Raw genomic sequence first — 20,976 nt, forward strand, 5'->3', positions numbered from 1 at the left:
AATTATTAAGAACATTAGATTTTTAATGTTTGATTGATAGATTGTTAAAGTTATTTGTATTTGAACAGGCTGAGAAAACATTTCCTCACAAAAGGAAAATCCTCAAGTTAAGAAACACTATCTAAAAACTATACTTAATAAAATTAGGTACAGTACCTGCAGCTGGTGATCATAATGGGCCAATATCAATCAACATATGAATAAAATACTTTAATGAAAACGAAAAAACATCAAATTACATACCGTTCTTAAAAAAGTACTAATTAATTTAATGATTCCATTAAAACACTTATTGTCACATAACCATCATTTTGATACTTGCACTATTTCCTTGTCTATGTGCCCCTTCCAACCTTTAGCAAAATGAAATTATGTAAAACACTTCAGGCAAAAACATTTTATTATGCAAATGGCAATGAGCCAAAGTCAAACAGCTTATCCTCCTCCAACTAGAATAAACATGTTCCACTTGTCAAGACCGAGTTGGTGTAATTGATGATAAAACCTGGACTTAAATACTGATATCTTAAGTCATAAAAGCTAATATTTTTCCCTCCTCATGTTGTTAATGGAGTGGACAAAATATTAGGAACTCCATTCAATACAATGCACTGCAGTACACCATCATCACCCACTATGAAAGGAGAATTATCACATTTCTGACAATGTCAACAAAAACTGAAAATGTATATGCTTTATAAATGTAGAATTTGTGAGAGAGAGAGAGAGAGAGAAAGAGAGAGAGGAAGAATAAATACAGTACTCCTACCTGTACAAAGCCCTTCATTAACAAGAGTTGAACAAAGATAAGGGTCACCTCTGCCAGCTCTGCCCACACACACCAGGGCCTCGGGACAGACACCAAACAATCTGGCCCAGCCAAGTCATCTCAAAACAAAAAGGAAATTATATAAAATATTGGAACAAAACCACCAAATCACAAAGTAAGTTAGAATTTGACACTGAACAGAGTGTCAATAAAGTTTATTTGAATTGGAATTAGAAAAAATTTGAGGGAGGGATAGAGAGAGAGAGAGAGAGAGAGAGAGAGAGGAAGAATAAGTGCAGGAATGGGAATCATCCCACTTTCGTTTCTGTTGCCAACATGTGAAATCATGTGATTTCCAGCAAGTCAGACAGCCCGCATTGTATAAACAAACATTTCTAAACCAACAATCAGAGATTAGTCATTGTTGGTTGAGGTTTAGGGGAGCAGACAGTCAGACGTAGTAGGTGGAGGTAACAGTGGCTGGACGCAACAGAAATACTACTGGTTTAGAAAAAGACTGAATCCATTACTGCATTTGGACGATTTGGGGAATTCAAGCAATGTGAGTCTTTTTGTCATGTTTTTCTGAGTATCTGTTGCTTGATCATTTAACTGAAGCAATAATATTCACAGTGTATTATACACTACAGTTATAAATAACTATACTTTATCTACTGAAGTTTTTGTGCGATTCATCTTGACAAGGTTCTACTTATTGCAAATGGAAGTTGTAGCTAGACGATTACAATTTAACAAGATTTAATATTTGGGAACTTCACAGATTGCGCCACATATTGATTTCCGGCTTGGTGCCATATTCATTATGAAATCCCCACTTGCAAAACAAGCTCTATCAACTTGCTAATGCCATTTTTCTCCCTCTGGTCTGTGCTCTCGCTTAGATGAGACATCAGGCCTTATTTTGCCTCTTGCTGCAGCTCATTTTTGAGGTAAGCTCATCTGATAAATGTGGAAATAATGAAAGCAGGCAGAATGTTTACCTACTGTATCTCCTCTATAACCACTAATTAGTTGACCAGAGGGCTTACACTGCAACCTTCTTGACTATCAACTCCTGAATTTGGCAACTTTTTTTATCAGTTTATCTAACATTTTTTTCCTGTTCAGCTTTCTTCATGCACACATCTCCGAGTGGTACCCGGTTCCACCCTGCAGCTGCCCTGCCTCTCATTCCAAACAGACTTCACTGGAGCAACCATCACCTGGACATACAACGGTCTTATTATATTTCAGTAACTACCACCACTATTCTTACTGCATTGCAAAAGCACACAGTTATATATATTTTCAGTTGGATTTTTTTTTCTTAAAACAGGTGAAGATATAAGTCCTAGTGCTCAGTCACCTGGCTCGGCAGAAGTTAAAAAGAATGGCTTGTATCTCTCTATCTCCCCTGTAACTGCTGCTCACGAGGGCACATATGTGTGTTTGGTAGAGGAGAACAATATGCGGATGACAAGGACCTACAACATCACAGTGGATGGTGAGAAATTAAGATATACATGCAATATTTATTTTGTTTACAAGCAAATACAGTGGAGCATTTGGAATTTGGATAGGTTAAAATGTATGTATATATAATTCAATGAAAAGCTTAAAAGCGTCTGAGTTGTTTGTGTCTTCCTCTACAGCATCAATTGCCTATATGATTACGGTACCCGAAGGCTCAACCACTCATCTCCCGTGCTATTTCCCACCTTCCAGCCAAGTTAAGGCCAATGCAGTTTGGTTCAAAGAGACGGCCGAAGGCAAGAGGAAGCTGCAATCAGAAGAGGCTTCAGTAGATGATACTACAAGAGTGGAACAGCTTTATCCACTTGACCAAGATCAGACCATCATAATTAGAGGAACTGTCAAGGAGGATGCTGGAATTTACTCTTGTGAATCTGTAGAGGGAGAGAAGCTCAGCAGTGTATATATTACCGTTGAAGGTAGGTTTGGCAGCGTGCACCATCGGTGATTATAGAAAATGGAACAGCAACAAGCTCTAAATGTGTTTGCATATGATAAGTGCTTAATTTTAACAGCACTGGACTCATAGTTTTGATAATCAAAAGTATTGTGAGGTAAATAAAATAGTAGATTAAAACAGTGATTTCATTTCTAAACCATGTTGAGACATTGGCACGAAAAATGGGTAATCATGTTCTAAACTTTCCTTCAGATGCTCCCACCCCTGTTCCTCACTCGTGCAGTGGCTTCTTGACACCGTGGGAACCCTGTCAGGATGAGAACAGTCGCACAGGGGAACCCCTGCTGCAGGAATCCATGGCAGAGTTCTCCATGAAGTTGTATTCATACCTCAGAGAATCATATCCCACTACCAACCTGCTCTTCTCTCCTATTAGTATCAACGGGGCACTCTCCCATTTGTTGTTAGGTAGGAAATGGCTGATTTGCTTTTATCCATTTGATGTTGTCTGTGTGTCCAAAGTTGCATATAGCTTATTCCTTTTGCTGTTCAAAAATGATGAAAAATACATCAGTGAGCCACACCGTTGCACTGGGTAACTGTTTTGGGAAAATATTAAGCCTTTTTAAAAAATAAAAGTATATGTTTTTGATCAAATATTTATGTTTTCAGTAGGAGCGAATGGCTTGGGGCCGAGTGCCACTAACAAAAGGAGCTTGAGCTAAATATTGGGGAAGTCAGAAAGTATTGAGAGATGCACTAATGCATTGCTGGTGTTGATCTTTTTGTGGGATTTGTGGGACAGCCTTATCCTTCAAGATTCTTTGGTCTAAAAAGCAATATTATGCCATTGTGTCTATAGGTAGACAAGAAGAACATTTATATGTTACATAAAAACATTTCACATTTGGAAATGTCACAGGAGTTCCTCTACTTTACTATATTAAATGTCAGACCCATATTGTGACTTTCTATATCACACATTTCTTTCTATATCTATATGTCTTTTCTTTATCCTGTTTCTTACAGGTGCAAGAGGTGACACCCGCAGAGCCATCCAGACGGCCGTGTGTGTGCCGCATGACTTCCATTGTGTTCACTTCCAGATGAAGAAGTTGAGAGAGAAGCTGGCCAGCTCCTTGCAGATGGCTTCTCAGATCTACTATAACCCAAGTACTACTATCATTGTGTGAAGTGCACGAAATAGAAGAGAAAGAGGAGAAAGATGCAGAGATTCATGAGTGCACACATAGTTTCGAATATCTCTGTAGCTCATCATAGCGTTTCTATTCTCTTCCTCAGAAATCAATCTGAGTGAGTCCTTTACTAACCAGTCGGTGCAGTTCTATGAAGCGGAGCCCATTAAGCTGCTGGAAACCAGTGAGGAAAACAAACAGATGATCAACAGCTGGGTGGCAAATAAGACCAAAAATAAAATCACACATTTGGTTGACTCCGTATCACCCGATGCCCAGATGATCCTGCTCAATGCTGTCTCCTTCAGTGGTCAGTAATGTGCGTGTGTGAGTGAGTGTTTGTGTGTGTGTGCGTCTGGAGATGGTGGTGGGAACTAATAAACTGTGTGTATGTGTGTGTTTGTATGTGTCAGGTCAGTGGAAGGTCAAGTTTGAACAGAAACCCAAGAAAGGCCTTTTCACAAAACTGGATGGTGATCTCGTAAAAGTGCCTCTCCTCTATCACCAGAAATACCTGGCAGCTATGACATATGATGTTGAGCTAAAGGCACAGGTAATGAACATACATACACACACGCACACACACACACACACACACACACACACACACACACACATATTCACCCATACAGCTATAATTACTCAAGTACCATACTGGAATATAATTCTGAGGTACTTATTCTTTACTTGAGTATTTCCATTTTATGCTTCGTTATACTATTCCACTACATTTCATATGGAAATATTATATTTTTTATTCCATTACATTTATTTGACAGCTGTAATTACTACTTACTTTCCAGATTAAGATTTGTTACACAAAAACACATGATAAGCATATAAAATGCAATATACTGTTAAAGATTAAATCAGTGGTTTCCAACCTTTTTGGCTTGTGACCCCTTGCAAAAAAAACGGTGTCTGGTTGGGGCTCATTCGTTATATTTCAGATATGGCAGTTCCACCAAGTTTGTATTAAGTATAATTATATAAATATAAATAGAAAATGTTTGCAAAAAAGCAAAGATTAGAGAGAAATCCAAAAATGTAATACATATTTGTGAAGGAGAACTTTGTTTTTTCTTCTGACCTACATTAGTCATGTCATGACTAATCTGGTGACCCTTTGAAGACCCTTCCCTGTGGTTGGGAACCGCTTGACTAAACTACCTGATTGTACATAAACTAGCTCCAACAGTAAAATGCTACTCAGCTTTGATGTATCATACAACAATCTAATAAGGTCATATATATATATATATATATAAATATATCACTCACAGGAGCCAATTCACCTTTACTTTTGATACTTTAAGTACATTTTGCTCATAATACTTCTGTACTTGTCCTCTTAGGAGTTTGAATGTAGGACTTTTACTTGGATTATTTTTATATTTTTATATTGTTGCTTAAAGTATATATTAACATACACAGTAAAACTCTCCAACAGGTGGCGAGGTTTAGTCTCACGGGTGACAACAGTCTTTACATCCTGCTGCCTCGCACCAGCAAAGCTTCTGACCTGCTGCAGCTTGAGGAGAAGATGACGGACATAGCTGTGCGTCAAATGATAGAACAACTGAAAACAATGTCCCCCCAGCATATTGAGGTCACTCTTCCCCAAATTAAGCTGGATGTGCAACCGGACTTGAACATACTTCTCAAGAAATTAGGTTTGTTCATCTTCTATCTTCTTTTCTATCTGTCTTAATTAAATTCTTCTCAATACCACAGACTGAGTCCCACCCATGCTGTCAGCCTGTGTTCATCTCTGAGCCAGCAGAGACATTAAATCTTGTGAGATACATCTACCCATCTGTTCTTTGATCTCCATGTATCTGATCCACTTACTTTGCTTTCCTCCCTGCTTTTTTTCACCTCCCTTCACCCCACCCAGGACTGTCTTCACTCTTTGAGGGTAGCAACCTGTGTGGCCTCTACTCTGAAGACAAGATGGTTCTGGGTGATGCCAGACACAGAGCCTTCCTGGCACTGACCGCACGAGGAGTGGAAGCTGGCGCCGCCACCGCTATGTCGTTCTCTCGCTCCTTTCCATCCTTCTCTGCCATGCGGCCTTTCGTCATGCTGCTGTGGAGTGACCAGGCCAATGTGCCACTCTTTATAGGCAGAGTGACTGACCCATGAGAGAGAGAGGGGAAGAAAGACAGACAGACACAGAAGGAGGGAGAGAATAGAAATGTAACAAGCACATGAGCTAAGAAAGATACAGTAAATGTAGAGTCAAAGTCATTGTGTCACTATGCTTTTTTTCTGAAAATTCAGTTGCTTTTTGAAGATTTGATGTGCAAAACAAGATAAATTCTCTGTATCAGTAAAACTACAGGTAGTCATCAAGGTCAAGTGACCCTTTGTTTTCAAAGAAGATGATGAATAAACACATATTTACGCAACACATACGCTGCCTGTCTTATGATTTTGAGGACTTAAGAACAGGGATCACATGTCATTCAAAGGACAGACGACCACTGAAACAACTTCAATTTATTTTGCGAAGTAGTTACACAAACCCACCACAGGATGGCAGCCATACTGTGTGATTGACAGTGACAGTGAATACACAAGGACTGCAGCAGTGAATTCTCATCTCATTTGCCCCTGCCCTCCTGCATCATTACCACTGATATCAATTTAAGGAAGACAAGTGTCAAAATCTGTGACAGTAAAGGCTGTTTTTTTTTAAAGCAACATCTTGCTTGGTAAAGCACAGCAACTGAGCAAAAAATACCCTGAATCATTGTATTCACAAACAAATACACACTGATGGTAAGAGATTGAGTGGATGGTATAAACTGTAAACACATCAGCATTCAGAATGATCAGCAAAGGTTGCACTCTATTATACAAGCTGATGGTGATTGCTAAACATGCAGCTATATTGCAGATAAAATGATTACATCAGCAAAGCAGGGTCAATAGACAAGAGTCTGAAAACTTGGTGACTGTAAACAAAACCCACAGATCCAGAGACAGGAATGAGCAACCATCCAGCCACAAATGTGAACTCCATATGATCACTGTCATCCAGCTTAGCCCCAAACAAAGTACTGAGTATTCCCAGAAATGCATCGTTGATGCATGGATAACGTGATAATGTTGTTGTTTTGGTTTGATTATCTCACTGCTGTCGTGCTGGGAGTTTCAATGTGCATAGAGAAAGTACAGAATAACCCGCTGTCTCTGCCCAACCCTCTTGTTAAAGTCATTTAAGGACCTACTGAAAATGTGTTTAAGCTTACTGTTATAATAATAATAATTTATTTCCAATCTTTTGATAATGCCCAAGCCCTTTTTTTACTCGAAAACTAATTCACCACTGAAGGATCCATTTTTTTGCAGTCAACGATGAGACATTCACAAGGTTGTCGAAGGACACCAAGAATATGAGCAGCAGGATCGATTCAATAGTTAGAAAACTCCCGGAGGCCACTGACCGACTGTGGGTGTGCTTTTGTGAACCGTTCTATGGCCAGAGCTGTAGTGATAGATGAACCAGGGGAGTACATTTGATATTCTCGCAGGCATTTAGATAATTCAGTCTAGCCCATATACACCATCAATATGGAGAAATGAGCATAGAGACACATAGCAAACGAGTAGGTAAAGTGTGCAGACACACACCATCACAGTCTACAGTAGTTTCTCAGTTTGGATGGTTGGTCCCCTGCTGCTAAATGTCTTACCATGCAGGGTATAATCCCTTTTTACCTCCTGAGGTTAAATTGTATTAGGGCTCCATTCTATGTGTCTGCATTTCTACTGACTGAACACAGCTTATGTATCTCAGACTTGGACACAGTAGTTTTGTCTCTGGTCAAGAGGATGAAATATATATTACTAGCCTTGATGTTTAATAGGTCATAACTTATGGGATGAATGAAATTAAGCACAAAAAATTGGGCCCTCTGATGTTTGTTTTTTAGATCCTCACAAGGAGAGTGTCCGAGGGTGTAAAAGGGTTTATTAGAGGTGATTTTTAAGCTTTGGGCAGCCCAACTGTCACATATCAGATAACATCAATCAAATCAAATGTCTGCATTTTTCAAATTAATACATTACTGGTGTGATTTTGCCCTGCAGGAAGGAAATGTTGCATCGTCTGTGACTCTGCTGGAGCAGGATTGGAGCCACTGAGGTAAACCTACTCTGATTCTGTTGAAATCAGGGTCATAATGATGCAGCCAAGTGAAGGTACAAATGGTACCTCTGAAAGCAATATCTGCTCTGCCTGCCGCAGAAACAACTTCCAGCCTTTTGTCAGGAAAGTCAAACAGAACGGTCAGAGGTTATATATCAAGACATAGTCCATTCTTACAGTTGCTCTATGACTGCCTGGCAATGAGAGAGAGGTGGCAAAGGTCTGGCACACATGATTGACAGCTTGTCAGTGTCCTCCAGCCAGGAACACTCACACCACTGAGGCCTGTGGTGGCGGAGGATTTCTCTCATGTATGTGTCTTTCTTGTCCTTTGTTATTATTTCTTCACACCTCTGTGCTTCTGAAGTTGGATGGAGACATTTTGAACGGGGCATGACGTTAATACAGATAGACACATACGGCACAGACAGAAAATGTAGGCACTCATATTCTCATAGCCCGATGCGTGTGCATGCACACTCGCACTTAAACACACACACACAAACACTCACACACATATGCAGACACATTACTGTCTGATATGAAAGTGTATAGAAAGCCACTGTCACTGAAAGACAATGAAAGACGTAAGAACAAGAACACTGAAACGGTAAAGGTACAAATCCACCAAACGGATCATTTTGTGCTTTATAATACGCTGTGTTGTTTTGCATCAGATCAACAACCACTAAAATAGAGACTTCTCAGAACAGAATCAACCTTTTATAACATCCCCGCCCCAGTAACCATATACCACATTATGAGTCACAAGGGTGCGCGTACTGGTGGCCCCTTTCACTGAATGAATTTTGAGTACATTACTCTCAAATCTCATTAGGTGTAAATTTGAATGACAAAATATGAGCGACTTCCACAATACAGTAAGGTCTAAAGCACAATTTTCTGAGTATTGTTTTGTTACGTCAACACTTTAATGAGGACATAGTCACAATTTGGTTCACCTTTAAAAAAAATGTATTCAGATTACACCTTGTTACCATCACTAATATTAGTATGAATATCATATACTAATACTTGGTGCTGTAATTATTGGCATTATATGACGGATTTCATTTTCAACATTATTATTATTATTGCATTTTTTCTCCTTTTTCTCTTATTACTGCTTCACTTGGTCGCTGTTACCAGCCATCTTTCAGTGAGACAAAGTGTGTGTGTATGTGTGTGTGTGTGTGTGTGTGTTTGTGTGTGTGTGTTTGTGTGTATGCATGAATGTCATTGTGTGTGTAATCTAGTCCGGTTTGTCGCTGCTCGGGGCTCCTTGCTGTGTAAGCGTATGCCAGTACTCGACTTTCTTCCCTTTGTTTTTGAGACAGTCGAACCAGTGTCTGAGTCTCTGTCCGCTTGCATTGATGCCCAGCTCAACTCCACCTGGAACCAGAAGGAGAGGCAGAAACAGAGGAGAAGAGTCAGGACATGATGGGAATTTGGCAATGGAGTGAGAAGCCATAAACTGAGGAAAGGAAAATCAAGAAACAAGGAATACAGCCTAGCATTAAAGGAGGACAGACAAGAGCAACAAAGGAAGTAAACATTCGAGATAAAGGAGGGAGAAAGAGAAATAGACAAGTAACTGGGGAATTACAGGAAAGGGATATTTAGATAAAGAAAGATTTATTGAAAATAGGACAACCACTGAATATGAAGGCTGGTGGGGGCGGGGAGGGGGTGTAAATATGCAGAGAGACAGGAAATGACTCAGGTCAAAGTGAGCGGAGGTGATGGAGGCGTTGGTGGGGAGGCAGACTGTAAGACAGAGAGATGCAGGCAGTTGTCACATCGAGGTTATTACAAAGCCATTCCCTTGGCTGTGATTGCATAGTTAATGGAGCATGAAGTTTTAAACACGGTATTTTGGCAATGCGGCGCCTTAGAAAATGACAGCCGCAAGCAAACAAGGCTCCATTGTTGATCTGCGGCTCATCTGAGGTCGGCATTGAACACTGTCTGAGATGCTGCTGCTGCTGGGAAGAGTGGGGCAGCCTTTTTTGTGTGTGTGTTTCATACCCCGTATCCTCCTTCTCTTTCTATTTCCCCCTCCCAGACACACATCTGGGAGAGCAGGTCTAAACCTGTTGACAGAGTTTCGATTGGATAATCACGCACAACACTTTGTAACGTCCAGCCCCGCCCTCCCCATAACACTCCCACCTCCTCCAAACAGAGATCGATGGAGTGTTCCCTGAGCCTGTGGGTTGCTAGTGACAAACGAATGGTCAGCCATCGTGACATGCGATGGGGGACAGAAGAAAGATGAGGAAACAGGGCCGGAGGAGATGACAGAGACAAGGGCGAGGCTGACACACAGGCAGGAGAGCAGGTGTAGATTTGAGTAGGTTTGAGTAGGTTTTTCAGACTTCTTACATTTACCCCTCAAAAAATCTTCCTCTACTCCCCCATTTTTCTCCTTCAACCCATCAAGCATACAAATACTTGGTGGTGAATTAAAGAGCTGTAGACCTAAAGGTGTCAGTATGCTTCACATAAAGTGCTTGTAACCCCCTGAAATCTTCCACACCTTTTCCCTTCCCCATCAGGGCAGGCTGCGTCTAACAGTTTTTGTAAATTTCCAAAGCCGACAGTCTAACAAGCAAACCTACTTCACACAGCGATTGGGCAGATGTGCAAATGTGAGAAAGCAATCAGATTTTGAACTCCGCTATTTTTCACACACAACTACTTCACTTCCACGTCACTTTTTGCGTGTACAACATCAGCAGATGAGTGCAACATTATGAATGCCTTTGAAAAGAGGGCACCATCATCCACAAGTTGTGTGAATTGTTGCGTCATGCCCCTCTCTATGATGGCAGGCTTTTCGCCTCGCCTTCAAGTGTGGCCATCTGGAACAAGTACAAACACTTTTGCCTTCGACGATTTGAAGCATATGATCCCCTTAAGACTTGACTTGGACTGTGGGATTTGAAAGCAAATACACTCATGTCTTAACTTGGTCAAGTCCACAATAAAAAATGAATAAGACAGCGACAGGCACGTCTTGCATTGCCACATCTTGAATTCTTAATTATTAGGCCTATGCACTGAGAGGACTTGGTCTAAACTGTGTGGATTAATAACTCTATTAATGTACCTTTGAATGCAAACAAGACAGAAGTGAAAGATTTGCCATTAACTTGCAATTTTCTTGTGAGGACTTGTGACTTGAATCGAGACTTCAGACTTGACTAGAGCTGAGACAATTAACTGATTAGTCTACAGAAAATTAATTGGCAACTATTTTAATAATCAATTAATTGCTTTGAGTCATTTTTTAAGAAAAAATGCCAAACTTCTCTGGTTCCAGCTTCTTAATTGTGAATTTCTGGTTTCTTAATCCTCAATGATAGTGAATTGAATATCTTTGGGTTTGTGGACTGTTATTCGGGACAAAACAAGACATTTTAGGTTGCATCTGGGCTTTGGGAATTAAGATTTTTCACCTTTTCCTGACATTTTATAGACCAAACAACTAGCGATTAATCAAGGAAATAATCAACAGATTAATTGATTAATTATTAATTAAATTAAATTAATAAAGTCTGTTTACCCCACTCATTGGAATCATGATGACAGGGATTGTCTGTGGTCCTAAAAAAAGTGAGTCAAAGACCTGTTGAATTAATGTATTAATGCAACACTGAATTTCGTCATGACAATGATGAAGAAACTGTATTGTAAACTTTAATGTGGATCATAGTTGATTCCTGATCTATAATGTGTCTAGTTTCTTTAGCAGATCTATATTTTTTAGGGTTTTCTATAAGGATTTACAGTTTCCCTGTAAGGTGACATTGTAAATATAAAACATAACATGACTAACTCAAAATCAGAGGTTGAAATTTGGCTCAGGGTGGAGATGAAATTTCTCATCTCTCCTTGTGTATTGATTGCTCTGTCAAGTCATCCATTTGATTTATTGTCTGTGCTTTCTTGTGCACTTTTGCCCCCACATTTTTCTCTCGTTGTTCAGTTTTCTCTTCCGTGTATCTCCAAAATCTCACCTTTTACCGTTTGACATCCTCTATATCTTCTGCTAAGCCTATTAGCCCGCTTGTTATTGCTCTCACTCTTATACCAGTGCACTGGGAATGTGTTCGCTTGGCCTCTTTATCATCTCATTTTCTCCATTCTTCTTTGTCTCAGTGTCATTTTTCTCCCAGCCCCAATTAACATAACTGGCAGGCTGCTGTAGCTAAACCTGTAATGATAATGGTCAAGGGAATGGCTGTTATCTGGGGCTGTACGTTAGACTGATGGCCTTTTCTCCCAGCAGGGCTAATAACTCACTGGGCTTATCTAAACACCGTGTGTCCCCCGCCAACCCACCCATCCACTGTCTCATACACATGCGCGCGCACACACACACACACAGTAGACAAAACACTTTGATCTGAAGGCCTTCAAGCTCACAGGGTGGTAATCCATTCTCACTGTGCCTCCCCACTAGTTCCCCATCACTCCTTAAGCTCCCATGTGCTCCATTGCCGTGATATACACACCAGGCCATGCCAAAGCTGTTTAGCAGTCTGACAAAGCAGCAGGCGATGTGATGCACCAAGTCCATCAAGGATGCGGATCCAGAGAAAACGTCTTCCTTTTTGATTTCTAAAGCCCCTCCATTTCCTTTTCCACTCAATCTCTCCTTTTCTCGCTCAATCGTTCTCATCAAGCCTCATAATTACCCCTCATCTCTCTGCATTTCTTTTTTTTTTTTACTCCTCTCTCCGCCCACGCTCGGCCTGGTTTTTATGTTTTCTGCAGTTGTGCCGCTTTCATTCAGACACTCTTGTACAGTCATCTACTTTGCTGCTGCTTTCCTTTCCTCTCCTCCCCTCCACACCTCAGCATCTCAGCCTACCTATGAAGTCGTTACTCATTCCCAAGTCGTAGTCCCACACAGAGATCTCAAGGGTTTTCTTTGCCAGCTGGTCCAGGGTGACTTCATATGAAAACTCCTGTGCAGGTGGTGTGCACAAGAACATATTTATATCAGTGATTCATAAACATGAGACTTGAAAGGAACTGAATTCATTATTTAGTGCATTTTCAGTAAAAACATGCAGACTGATGCTGGGAGCACATGCAGCAGATGACAAATTTGAGGCAGTTTTAAAAAGGGTATGCTTAATTGCTATGCTCACCCAAACGTCAGATACATTAAAGAACATCATTTTGAGCTCATTAGTGAAATTAAAGAAGTTGCCAGGTGTATGTATCGCGGTTATTTGAAGAGCGGGAAACATGTACCTCATTGAACTCAGGGTTGAGAGTCTTTTTCTTCACTGAAGTCTTGTACTTTGACTTTTTCCCCATATCTGGCTGCAAGATGCTGAGGAAGAGGGGGAAAAAAGAGAGCAGCTGAAGATATTGTCTAACATCAAGATAACAAATAGCTCAAATTCAGGGGAATAGTTTGACATTTTAGGAAAACATGCTCATTTGCTTACTTGCTGAGACCAAGATGAAAAGATTGATACTACTTTTATATCTGTCTGTTCAAAATTGAACTACAGCCATCAGCCAAATAGCTTATCTTTGCATAAAGACTGGAAACAGCAGGGAACAGCTCAATGAGCTTAGTGAGCTTTAGAGGCGTCTGTTAGCTTGGCTTTGTTGGCTAGACAGGCTAACTGTTTCCCCCAAGCCCATCTTCCCAAAAAAAGGACAGTATAAGTTGTAAATTCAGTAGCCAAAAACGACCTATAGTTACGTCTGAGTGACAGACATCATATAGGGGCCATAGTAATTATGACTGGAGTCAGTGACGGAGTTCAGATGACAAATTTCCGTATTTGGAGGTGGTGGCTTGGGTGGATGGCTAACTTCCCGTTTCCAACTGTGAATGTCATGTTTGCAACCTGTGAGTTGGGACAGTTTTTTTAAAAACTGTAACTACAATTGTTGTGGTGTTTACTGTTGCCAAAGGTTGCCTAACTTTAAGGAAGTAGTAAATATATTTGAAGTGATCATTTTAACCCAAACCATGATCTTTCTCTGACCCTAACCAAGTGGTTTTTGTGCCTAAACCTAACCAGACCTTAACCACAGCATTGTCACACCATAAAACATCATTATTTGTGATTTGTAATGGTTTTGGAAAACTGCAGATAGAGCTGGCATATTAGAAAATGCTCCTATGGGTTGTTCTGGAGTCGACCTATTTGGTGGTTTAATTATGAGGATGTGGGCTGCAGGCTGTAGCTTCATATTTATCGTTCAGGCATGGGAGTGATATTGGTCTTTTCATCTAAGTCTCTGCAAGAAATTGAACAAACTCCCCAAATCTCAAACTATTTCTCTGATTCAACCCTAGTTGTAGCCTGTAGATGTTACAGAGAAATTGAGCAATTTCTGAGCAGCGTAGGATGAAAGGGGTCAGTAAAGATTTGTACAATAGAGATTCTCAAATGCATTGTACTTTTCAAACAGGGTCAGAACATTAATTATTTCTGAGATCGAAGTAATTAATCCATGACTTCTTTATCTTTTGCCCTATTGTGACAGTAAGTCTTGCTGAATGGCAGAAAGAAAGGAAGACAGAAAGTTTGCAAAATCTCTTTCTGAGATAATTGTGACCCAGAAGTCTTTTGTACAAAGGCAGGGACAGTGAGAGAGTGACAAGAGAGAGAGAGACAGTAGACCACAGCAAGATCATAATCATGCCGATGTTGGAGGAGTATGTAAGCTCCAGCGAAGAGGCAACAGAAGGATCGCTAGAGGGCAACGGGAGTCATCATCAGCATAAATTCTAAGTCAAGATGTTCGGGCGGTGAGATATCTCACTCCTCCAGCCTCCCCAACCCCCCTGCCAGTGACGAATCCTGGCCTGACAGCTGATGCATGAGATGGGCTTGGGGCTGTCACTGCAGAGCCGGAATCAGAGCGAGTGAAGGATGGAGGGATGAAGGTGGTGGAGGAACAGGAGGAGGAGGAACTGATAGAAAGCAAGGTGGTGGCACAAAGACTTGCACCGCTGTGTGCTCTCTGTCAGCACTAAAAGTAATATTTCATGATATGAAATGATCTGCTGAAGTTACAGTTACAAGAAACAGTTTTGACTTCAGTCCTCCTACGTTGTGTTGACAACTTAGAGATGAAAACACTCAATTGAAGTCATAACTTATAAACATTTTCTTGGTTATATCATAACCAGGATTGTCCAGAGACCAGATGATGATGATGTACACAACCTTATTTGATATTCAGTTACAGTGCCTGCTTCCTAGGCTGTGGGGGCTTGACTGACCAAGGGTTCACAACATAAATCTGAGAGATTACAACAAGATTAAAAGGAATAAGAGATAAAAAAAATATATATCAAGATATATTTCTATCATACAAAATTATGTTGAATTTTTCTGACTTTATTTTTTTCCTTTTTTCCTTTTTTTAAGGTATATTTTCCCTAATTCAAACCTTCAAAAATAATTCAGATGAAACAATCTGAGATGGAAAAATCGCTCATATTTTTTCAAGTCTGTCTTCAACTAACACTCACATGCCCAAATGTTCACTGAAATGGTTATTGGCCACTGTAAGTGTTCCTCCTCTTTATACTGGACACAAAGAGTTTGCTTCTTAAAGTGATTTCAGTGGAAGTAATGGAGGATGAAATCCACAACCCTCATTGTGGCAACACTAATATGAGGCTTCAGCAGCCTAAGTTAGCTCAGTATAGTGGGTTTCTTCAGGGAGTCACAGTTTTTTTAGTATGAAATTCATGCTTCAGCAAGCAAACACTGTCCGAGGAAGCACAAACAGGGAATAAAATTGTAACTTTGGATGATACCAACTTGATTTGTCTAATTTAAAGTGAAGCCTAATTTAGCTTTAGATGAGCTTAAGAGGACTGTGGATTGTGTCCCCCATCACTTACTCTGAATTTGGTTTAGGAAGGGACCAATGCTCCTTCCAATGTGAACATGTGAGTATTGTTTTAGGATTTACTTATAAATGTGAACCTATCCCAATCAAAAGACATTACACATCACCATACAACCTCCATCCTACTGTATATTCAAAGCTTTTTCTAAATTTCTGTTGCTGATCTGACTATGAATTCTATGAAGAAAGTACTAATTAAAGACCCTGAAAATGTATTTTCCCAATCACCTTCTTACTATGAATGATAGGTTCCTACATGAACTATTGTTTTCCAAAGTTATAAAAGTTTTTTTTAACTTTCTGTGCTCTTCTCACCGGTTTGAAGAAGGCTCACTTGGAAAAACATGATGTCATGTACTTCTGTTCGCCAATCACGATTCAGCAACATGTGAATCAGAATCTGATGACTGTTGGTTGGTTGTCTGGTCCCTGACAATCACATCTGATCAAACCACACCCACATAATCCTGACAAAGCCTATTAACTGAATTTTTGAGTAATAAATAAGACCTAAAATTACTGAATATAGATACAAGATCAATATTGTTGGAGGAGATTCTCACCCAGTGTCCCCCCTCTTTGAGGTAACACCCTATAGACTATAGACATCTTCATTTTAAAGATGAGGGGTTTAAAGGAAGTACCTACACGTAATAAACTCACTGCATAACTATTACATCCTGTGATTTCAATTCAAACCATTCGTTTCATGGCAAATCATCTCTTGTTTCCAGACTGTTAGATGTTTACTGCATTCTAAAAAGGTCATTTTCTCCATAACCTTATCAAAATGTATCCCCCATAATACCTCTGGCATATGCAGTAGTCTGTCTGCCTTAACAAGAAAGAAAAGGGAAATGGGAAGAAAAGAAGGAATCAATTGAGAGAGGCAGCCAAACAAAACCTCTATTTGACCAGCAGCATGTGAGATGGTGAGGTGAACACCCGGGGGACATCTCACTATGAGCTGTGCCAAATCACATTTTACATACGGCTCCGAGGCAACTCAGACTGGGGTATTCCAGTTTCCAGAATAACAAAAAACCACCACAGCAGCATTCATAATAATAATAATAGCATAAATAAAAATATTCTGTACAGCAGCCATCAAACTATGCTCGAATTACCATAGAAAATTCGATGTGAAGAATCATTCGTAACATGGGAGGCTGGTCCATGGAGATAGGGAGGATTATCCCCTCGGTTTTTTGTTAGCTGTTTCCTTAAAAAGTAGGTTGTTCATTGAAGAATACAGTGAAACTAAGTAACCATACAATTCTATGCTGTATCATCCTCCTATTTTACTGATGTGTAAACCTCCACTGACTGATAAGACTGACAGCGACTGACAGCTTCTCTAATAAATCCTGTTCCATTAGACTACTTTGTTTTTCTCGTATAATGCTTTATGGATAAGTGAAAGTGCTCATGATTTTGTTCTAACTCTGCTGTCTTTACATTACAAAACTTTGCTACAGTCACTTATTTGTCCTATATTATGTTATTGTTCATGTTGACATGTCTTTTTATCAGATTTTTGCTCCTAAATCTTGTTTGTATTTATGATGATTTTTCTTTTAAAGGATAGATTAGTCTATCTTACTCTGATACAATAGTCACACATCCAAATGAACTTTAAAAGTGGCACTGTGGCAAAGAAGCAATCCTTTTCCAGTGTGACTACTCTGTAAAAGACGGATGAAATCCACAGTCCTCGTTCTGCTCTGTATTACTCTGAATCTAATATGAGGCTTCGCCAGTCTGAGTGGTACAAATAAAATTGTTTTTTTTTCAGTATGAAATTCCCTCGTGTTATTATCCCTTTTATTTCAGCAAAGACCTTTGCTGAATTTTGAAATAAAAAGACGGTAACTCTGTTAGATATCCATTTGATTTGTCTAACTCAGACTGCTGTTACCTTGCGAGGCAGCTGGATTTGCAAGATCACGACATCACAAGATCACACAAGAATCCATCTTGTCAGGCTTCAAGTTATGCGTTTATGTCCAAACCAATCAGCGTCCTATGAGATTCTTGCGTGATCTCGTGATCTCATGATCTCGCGAATCCAGCTGCCTCACAAGGTAATAGACAGATGGTTCATCCAATCACCTGCAAAGTATTTTGTGCCTGCCCTTTTACAAACAGTTTCCAAAGACGAATTCTCAGATGTTCTGTGTAACAAATCATCTGGTGCGTCAGGTTAAGACTGCTGAAGCCTCATATCAGTTTCAGCTGAACTTGAAGAATAAGGACTGTACATGTACCCCTTTTCTTACATGGAGTCACCTTAAGGGATCTCTTTGCAGCCAGTGTGGACAAGAGGAATTATTACAGCAACCAGTAACTCTAAAAAAGCTGAACATAACCTTGAACCCATTCTTACTACCACAAATCTGCCCAGCTTGTCTTCTACATCCATGCTCTGGGCTCCAGCCTACATCCTGCCCCAGCCTGACATCCAACCAGTCAACTAACAATCAGTCAGTCATCATCATCAATGATCAAACCTTACAATACACTGTCAATCAGATCCATTCATCTCCTGTGCTCCTTATGTCTAACCATGCACCCATGCTGTTTATCTTCACCTCAGTCCACAATATTTCACCTTTCACCACTCATTTTATGTCACAGGAAGCACATGATATAATCACATGTCAAATTAACAACTCTGTAACTGATGAGATGATGAGAATTTGGTACCAAAAATGATCCTGACAGCAATCTGACAGCGAGACAGACAGAAGAATGAGAGCATCCTCATGAACGAGATAAAGGAACAACTAAAACACTGAGAAGTGGCAGGGAGAGATGAGGGAGCCGGTGTTAAAAACAGGAGCTAAATTAAAGAAGTTATGACACAGAGATGCAAAAAAAAAAAAAAAAAAATGTGAGAGAAAATGAAAATGAACGATGGGAAAGAGGAGCTAAATATATGCCCTCCGCAGAAAGGAGTCATGATTTCCACTTCACACAAGCGCTCAGAGGGAAAGAGAACAAGACAGTAAAGCATGGAAGTGTGCTTGGTCAGCAGGAAATATCTGACATGTTTTGCACATTTTCTGCCTTCACATGTCGTTTTTCTGACAGAATTATTTATTTTTTTTTTTTACATTTTAATAACGTGTGAAGAGCAAAGGAAAAGACTGTGGGCTCCTTCAAAGGATGTAAACTCTCTTAAAAAGCTAATTTATCCTTTCAAACGGAAAACAAATTAGTTCTGAGATAATTCTGACCTTGTGTCACTTAAATAGCTTCCAAAGACTGTTTGAGAGTCACAGAGAGAAAAGACCAATTAGAAAAGCCTTCTGGACAAATGCACACACAAACACACCGTGAGCATGAATGAAGACAGAGCAGTATCAAGATCAGCTTTAGTTACATCCTCCTCCAGAGGATTGCTGGTGTTACAGCTGCAGGACATCACCACTCTGACAGTGAAGTAAGTCAGAAAGCTACCTAAGCAAATTAATTCCTTACTCCTCTGTCGACTTAATTGCTCGGTATACTCTAGAGACGTAATTCGTCCTGTGCCAGCAATACGTTCGCTGCCAATTTTTCTTTGTTGGAAGTTAACTTCACTAAACTTCAGATCATTAATTATGTTGGGTCTATGGAAATCACATTAGGATGCATTAAAAGAGTGGCATACTGTATACTCTGCAGAGCAGCCACTCAACTGAGGTAAACAAGGCTCTTTGTGATGGATAGAGAGAGTTCCTCGTATAAAAGGGAACAAAAGGAATCTCTGGCAGACAGGCAAATAAAAAACATCCAAATAGCTAAAGCATTAGAAATAAGTATCAGACCGGTGGCTTAAATAAATCATGTCAATTAAAACAGCCTATATAAAAGTGAAAAGACATAGAAGAAGAAAGAGACACAACCAAAGCAGATAAAATGAAACAGAGCAGGTAAAAAGGAAAACAGGGACTGAAAGAAGAGCCAGACACAAACTCTGAGCATTAAAATTGACTGATAAAGTACAAGGTGGCACTTTTAAAGCAGAGGAACAAATCAATGCCTTGGAGAGACAGAAGGAAAATATGTCTGTGTGCGTATGAGAGAGAGAAAAGCGCGAACTTTCCCTTTTTTTTTCTTTTGTTTCTCTCATCTCTCTCTCTACAGCATTTCAAAATACCAATATTGAGGGTGAATACTGAGAAGGTTTTGCTCAATATTTCCCACTTGTACAACCTACTGAAAACATCACAAGATAAAAATGTTTCTCAATGCAGTAATTCTATCTCTCCCTCTCATTCACTCTATTCCAAACTGCACAGTACTGAATAAAAATGTTGTGGATCGCCTCTCCATCTCTTTCCCACTCACAAACAAGTTCTTCAAGTAAATATACAGTACTGGTCAAAAGTCTGGACTTTTCTAATTCAAATGAATGGGAAGGTGTGTCCAAATGTTGTGGTACTGGTACTGTACATAAAGCACACAAAAGTTCAGACAGATAATCAGGCTAATCCATCTCTTTTTCTGCATCTTTTCCCATCATCCTCAGGCCATAAACACATGTCATCTCAGTCAAAGGGATAAAAATCAAGTCAACTTGATCTATTCTTGACCATTTAGATCACGGTTTAATCAACTGAAGAAACTAAAAACTACTTTAGGGCCATTAAAACGTCCTTTAGAGACAATTTCAGCAAACTGGTGCTCCTTCTGCTTCACAGCCTCCCACTACTGGAGGTGGCGTCGGTTAGAGGATTGGTTGTCCTGTGTGGGAGCTTTCTCTCTAAGCACTGCTGGTATTTACAGTAAGTGCACCAGGCAGAGCAGAGATTGAGCTGTGTGGGTTTAATCTGTCACCACCCATGCCTTTCTGGCAGGTTGGCCCAGGTTTACAATGTTGGACAATTTGTCTTTCTCTTGGCTTTGTGTTTTAGACTTTGAAGAGACCTGCGTTGGCTGAGAGAAGTGCACAGTCCTCTCTGAATGGTACAGTATGATCAGGAATCCTTCTTGCAGCATGATTGGTGGTGTCACCACCATTATGGGACTG

General features: G+C 40.0%; 2 protein-coding genes across 2 annotated transcripts in view; one reads left to right on the forward strand and one right to left on the reverse strand.

Moving 5' to 3' along the window:
• The first annotated feature begins 1,049 nt into the window (after positions 1–1,049).
• Positions 1,050–6,313, forward strand: serping1 (serpin peptidase inhibitor, clade G (C1 inhibitor), member 1). Its single transcript, XM_044346908.1, has 11 exons — positions 1,050–1,331; positions 1,672–1,719; positions 1,898–2,006; positions 2,106–2,273; positions 2,422–2,721; positions 2,955–3,170; positions 3,732–3,875; positions 4,005–4,208; positions 4,312–4,451; positions 5,349–5,571; positions 5,796–6,313. Exons 2-11 carry the CDS (start codon positions 1,672–1,674, stop codon positions 6,041–6,043), a joined length of 1,800 nt encoding a protein of 599 aa, XP_044202843.1. The 5' UTR covers positions 1,050–1,331; the 3' UTR covers positions 6,044–6,313.
• Positions 6,314–8,764: 2,451 nt separating this feature from the next.
• Positions 8,765–20,976, reverse strand: part of doc2d (double C2-like domains, delta) — a 29,553-nt gene continuing 17,341 nt past the window's right edge. Inside the window, exons 9-11 of the mRNA XM_044347075.1 lie at positions 13,323–13,404; positions 12,934–13,030; positions 8,765–9,446 (exon numbers count right to left, since the gene is read on the reverse strand). Of these exons, the coding sequence (XP_044203010.1) occupies positions 9,307–9,446; positions 12,934–13,030; positions 13,323–13,404 (319 nt within the window). The 3' untranslated portion in view covers positions 8,765–9,306. The remainder of the gene's footprint in view (positions 9,447–12,933; positions 13,031–13,322; positions 13,405–20,976) is intronic.

The sequence above is a fragment of the Thunnus albacares genome, chromosome 3, assembly GCF_914725855.1.
Source record: "Thunnus albacares chromosome 3, fThuAlb1.1, whole genome shotgun sequence".
Taxonomy (NCBI): Eukaryota; Metazoa; Chordata; class Actinopteri; order Scombriformes; family Scombridae; genus Thunnus; species Thunnus albacares.

Bases quoted from the DNA above. Each gene is read 5' to 3' on its own strand.
- serping1 (XM_044346908.1), top strand. From the start codon at position 1,672: ATGAGACATCAGGCCTTATTTTGCCTCTTGCTGCAGCTCATTTTTGAG. The intron at 2,007-2,105 runs GTCTTATTATAT...TTCTTAAAACAG, and splicing joins CATCACCTGGACATACAACG to GTGAAGATATAAGTCCTAGT. The intron at 2,274-2,421 runs GTGAGAAATTAA...CTTCCTCTACAG, and splicing joins CTACAACATCACAGTGGATG to CATCAATTGCCTATATGATT.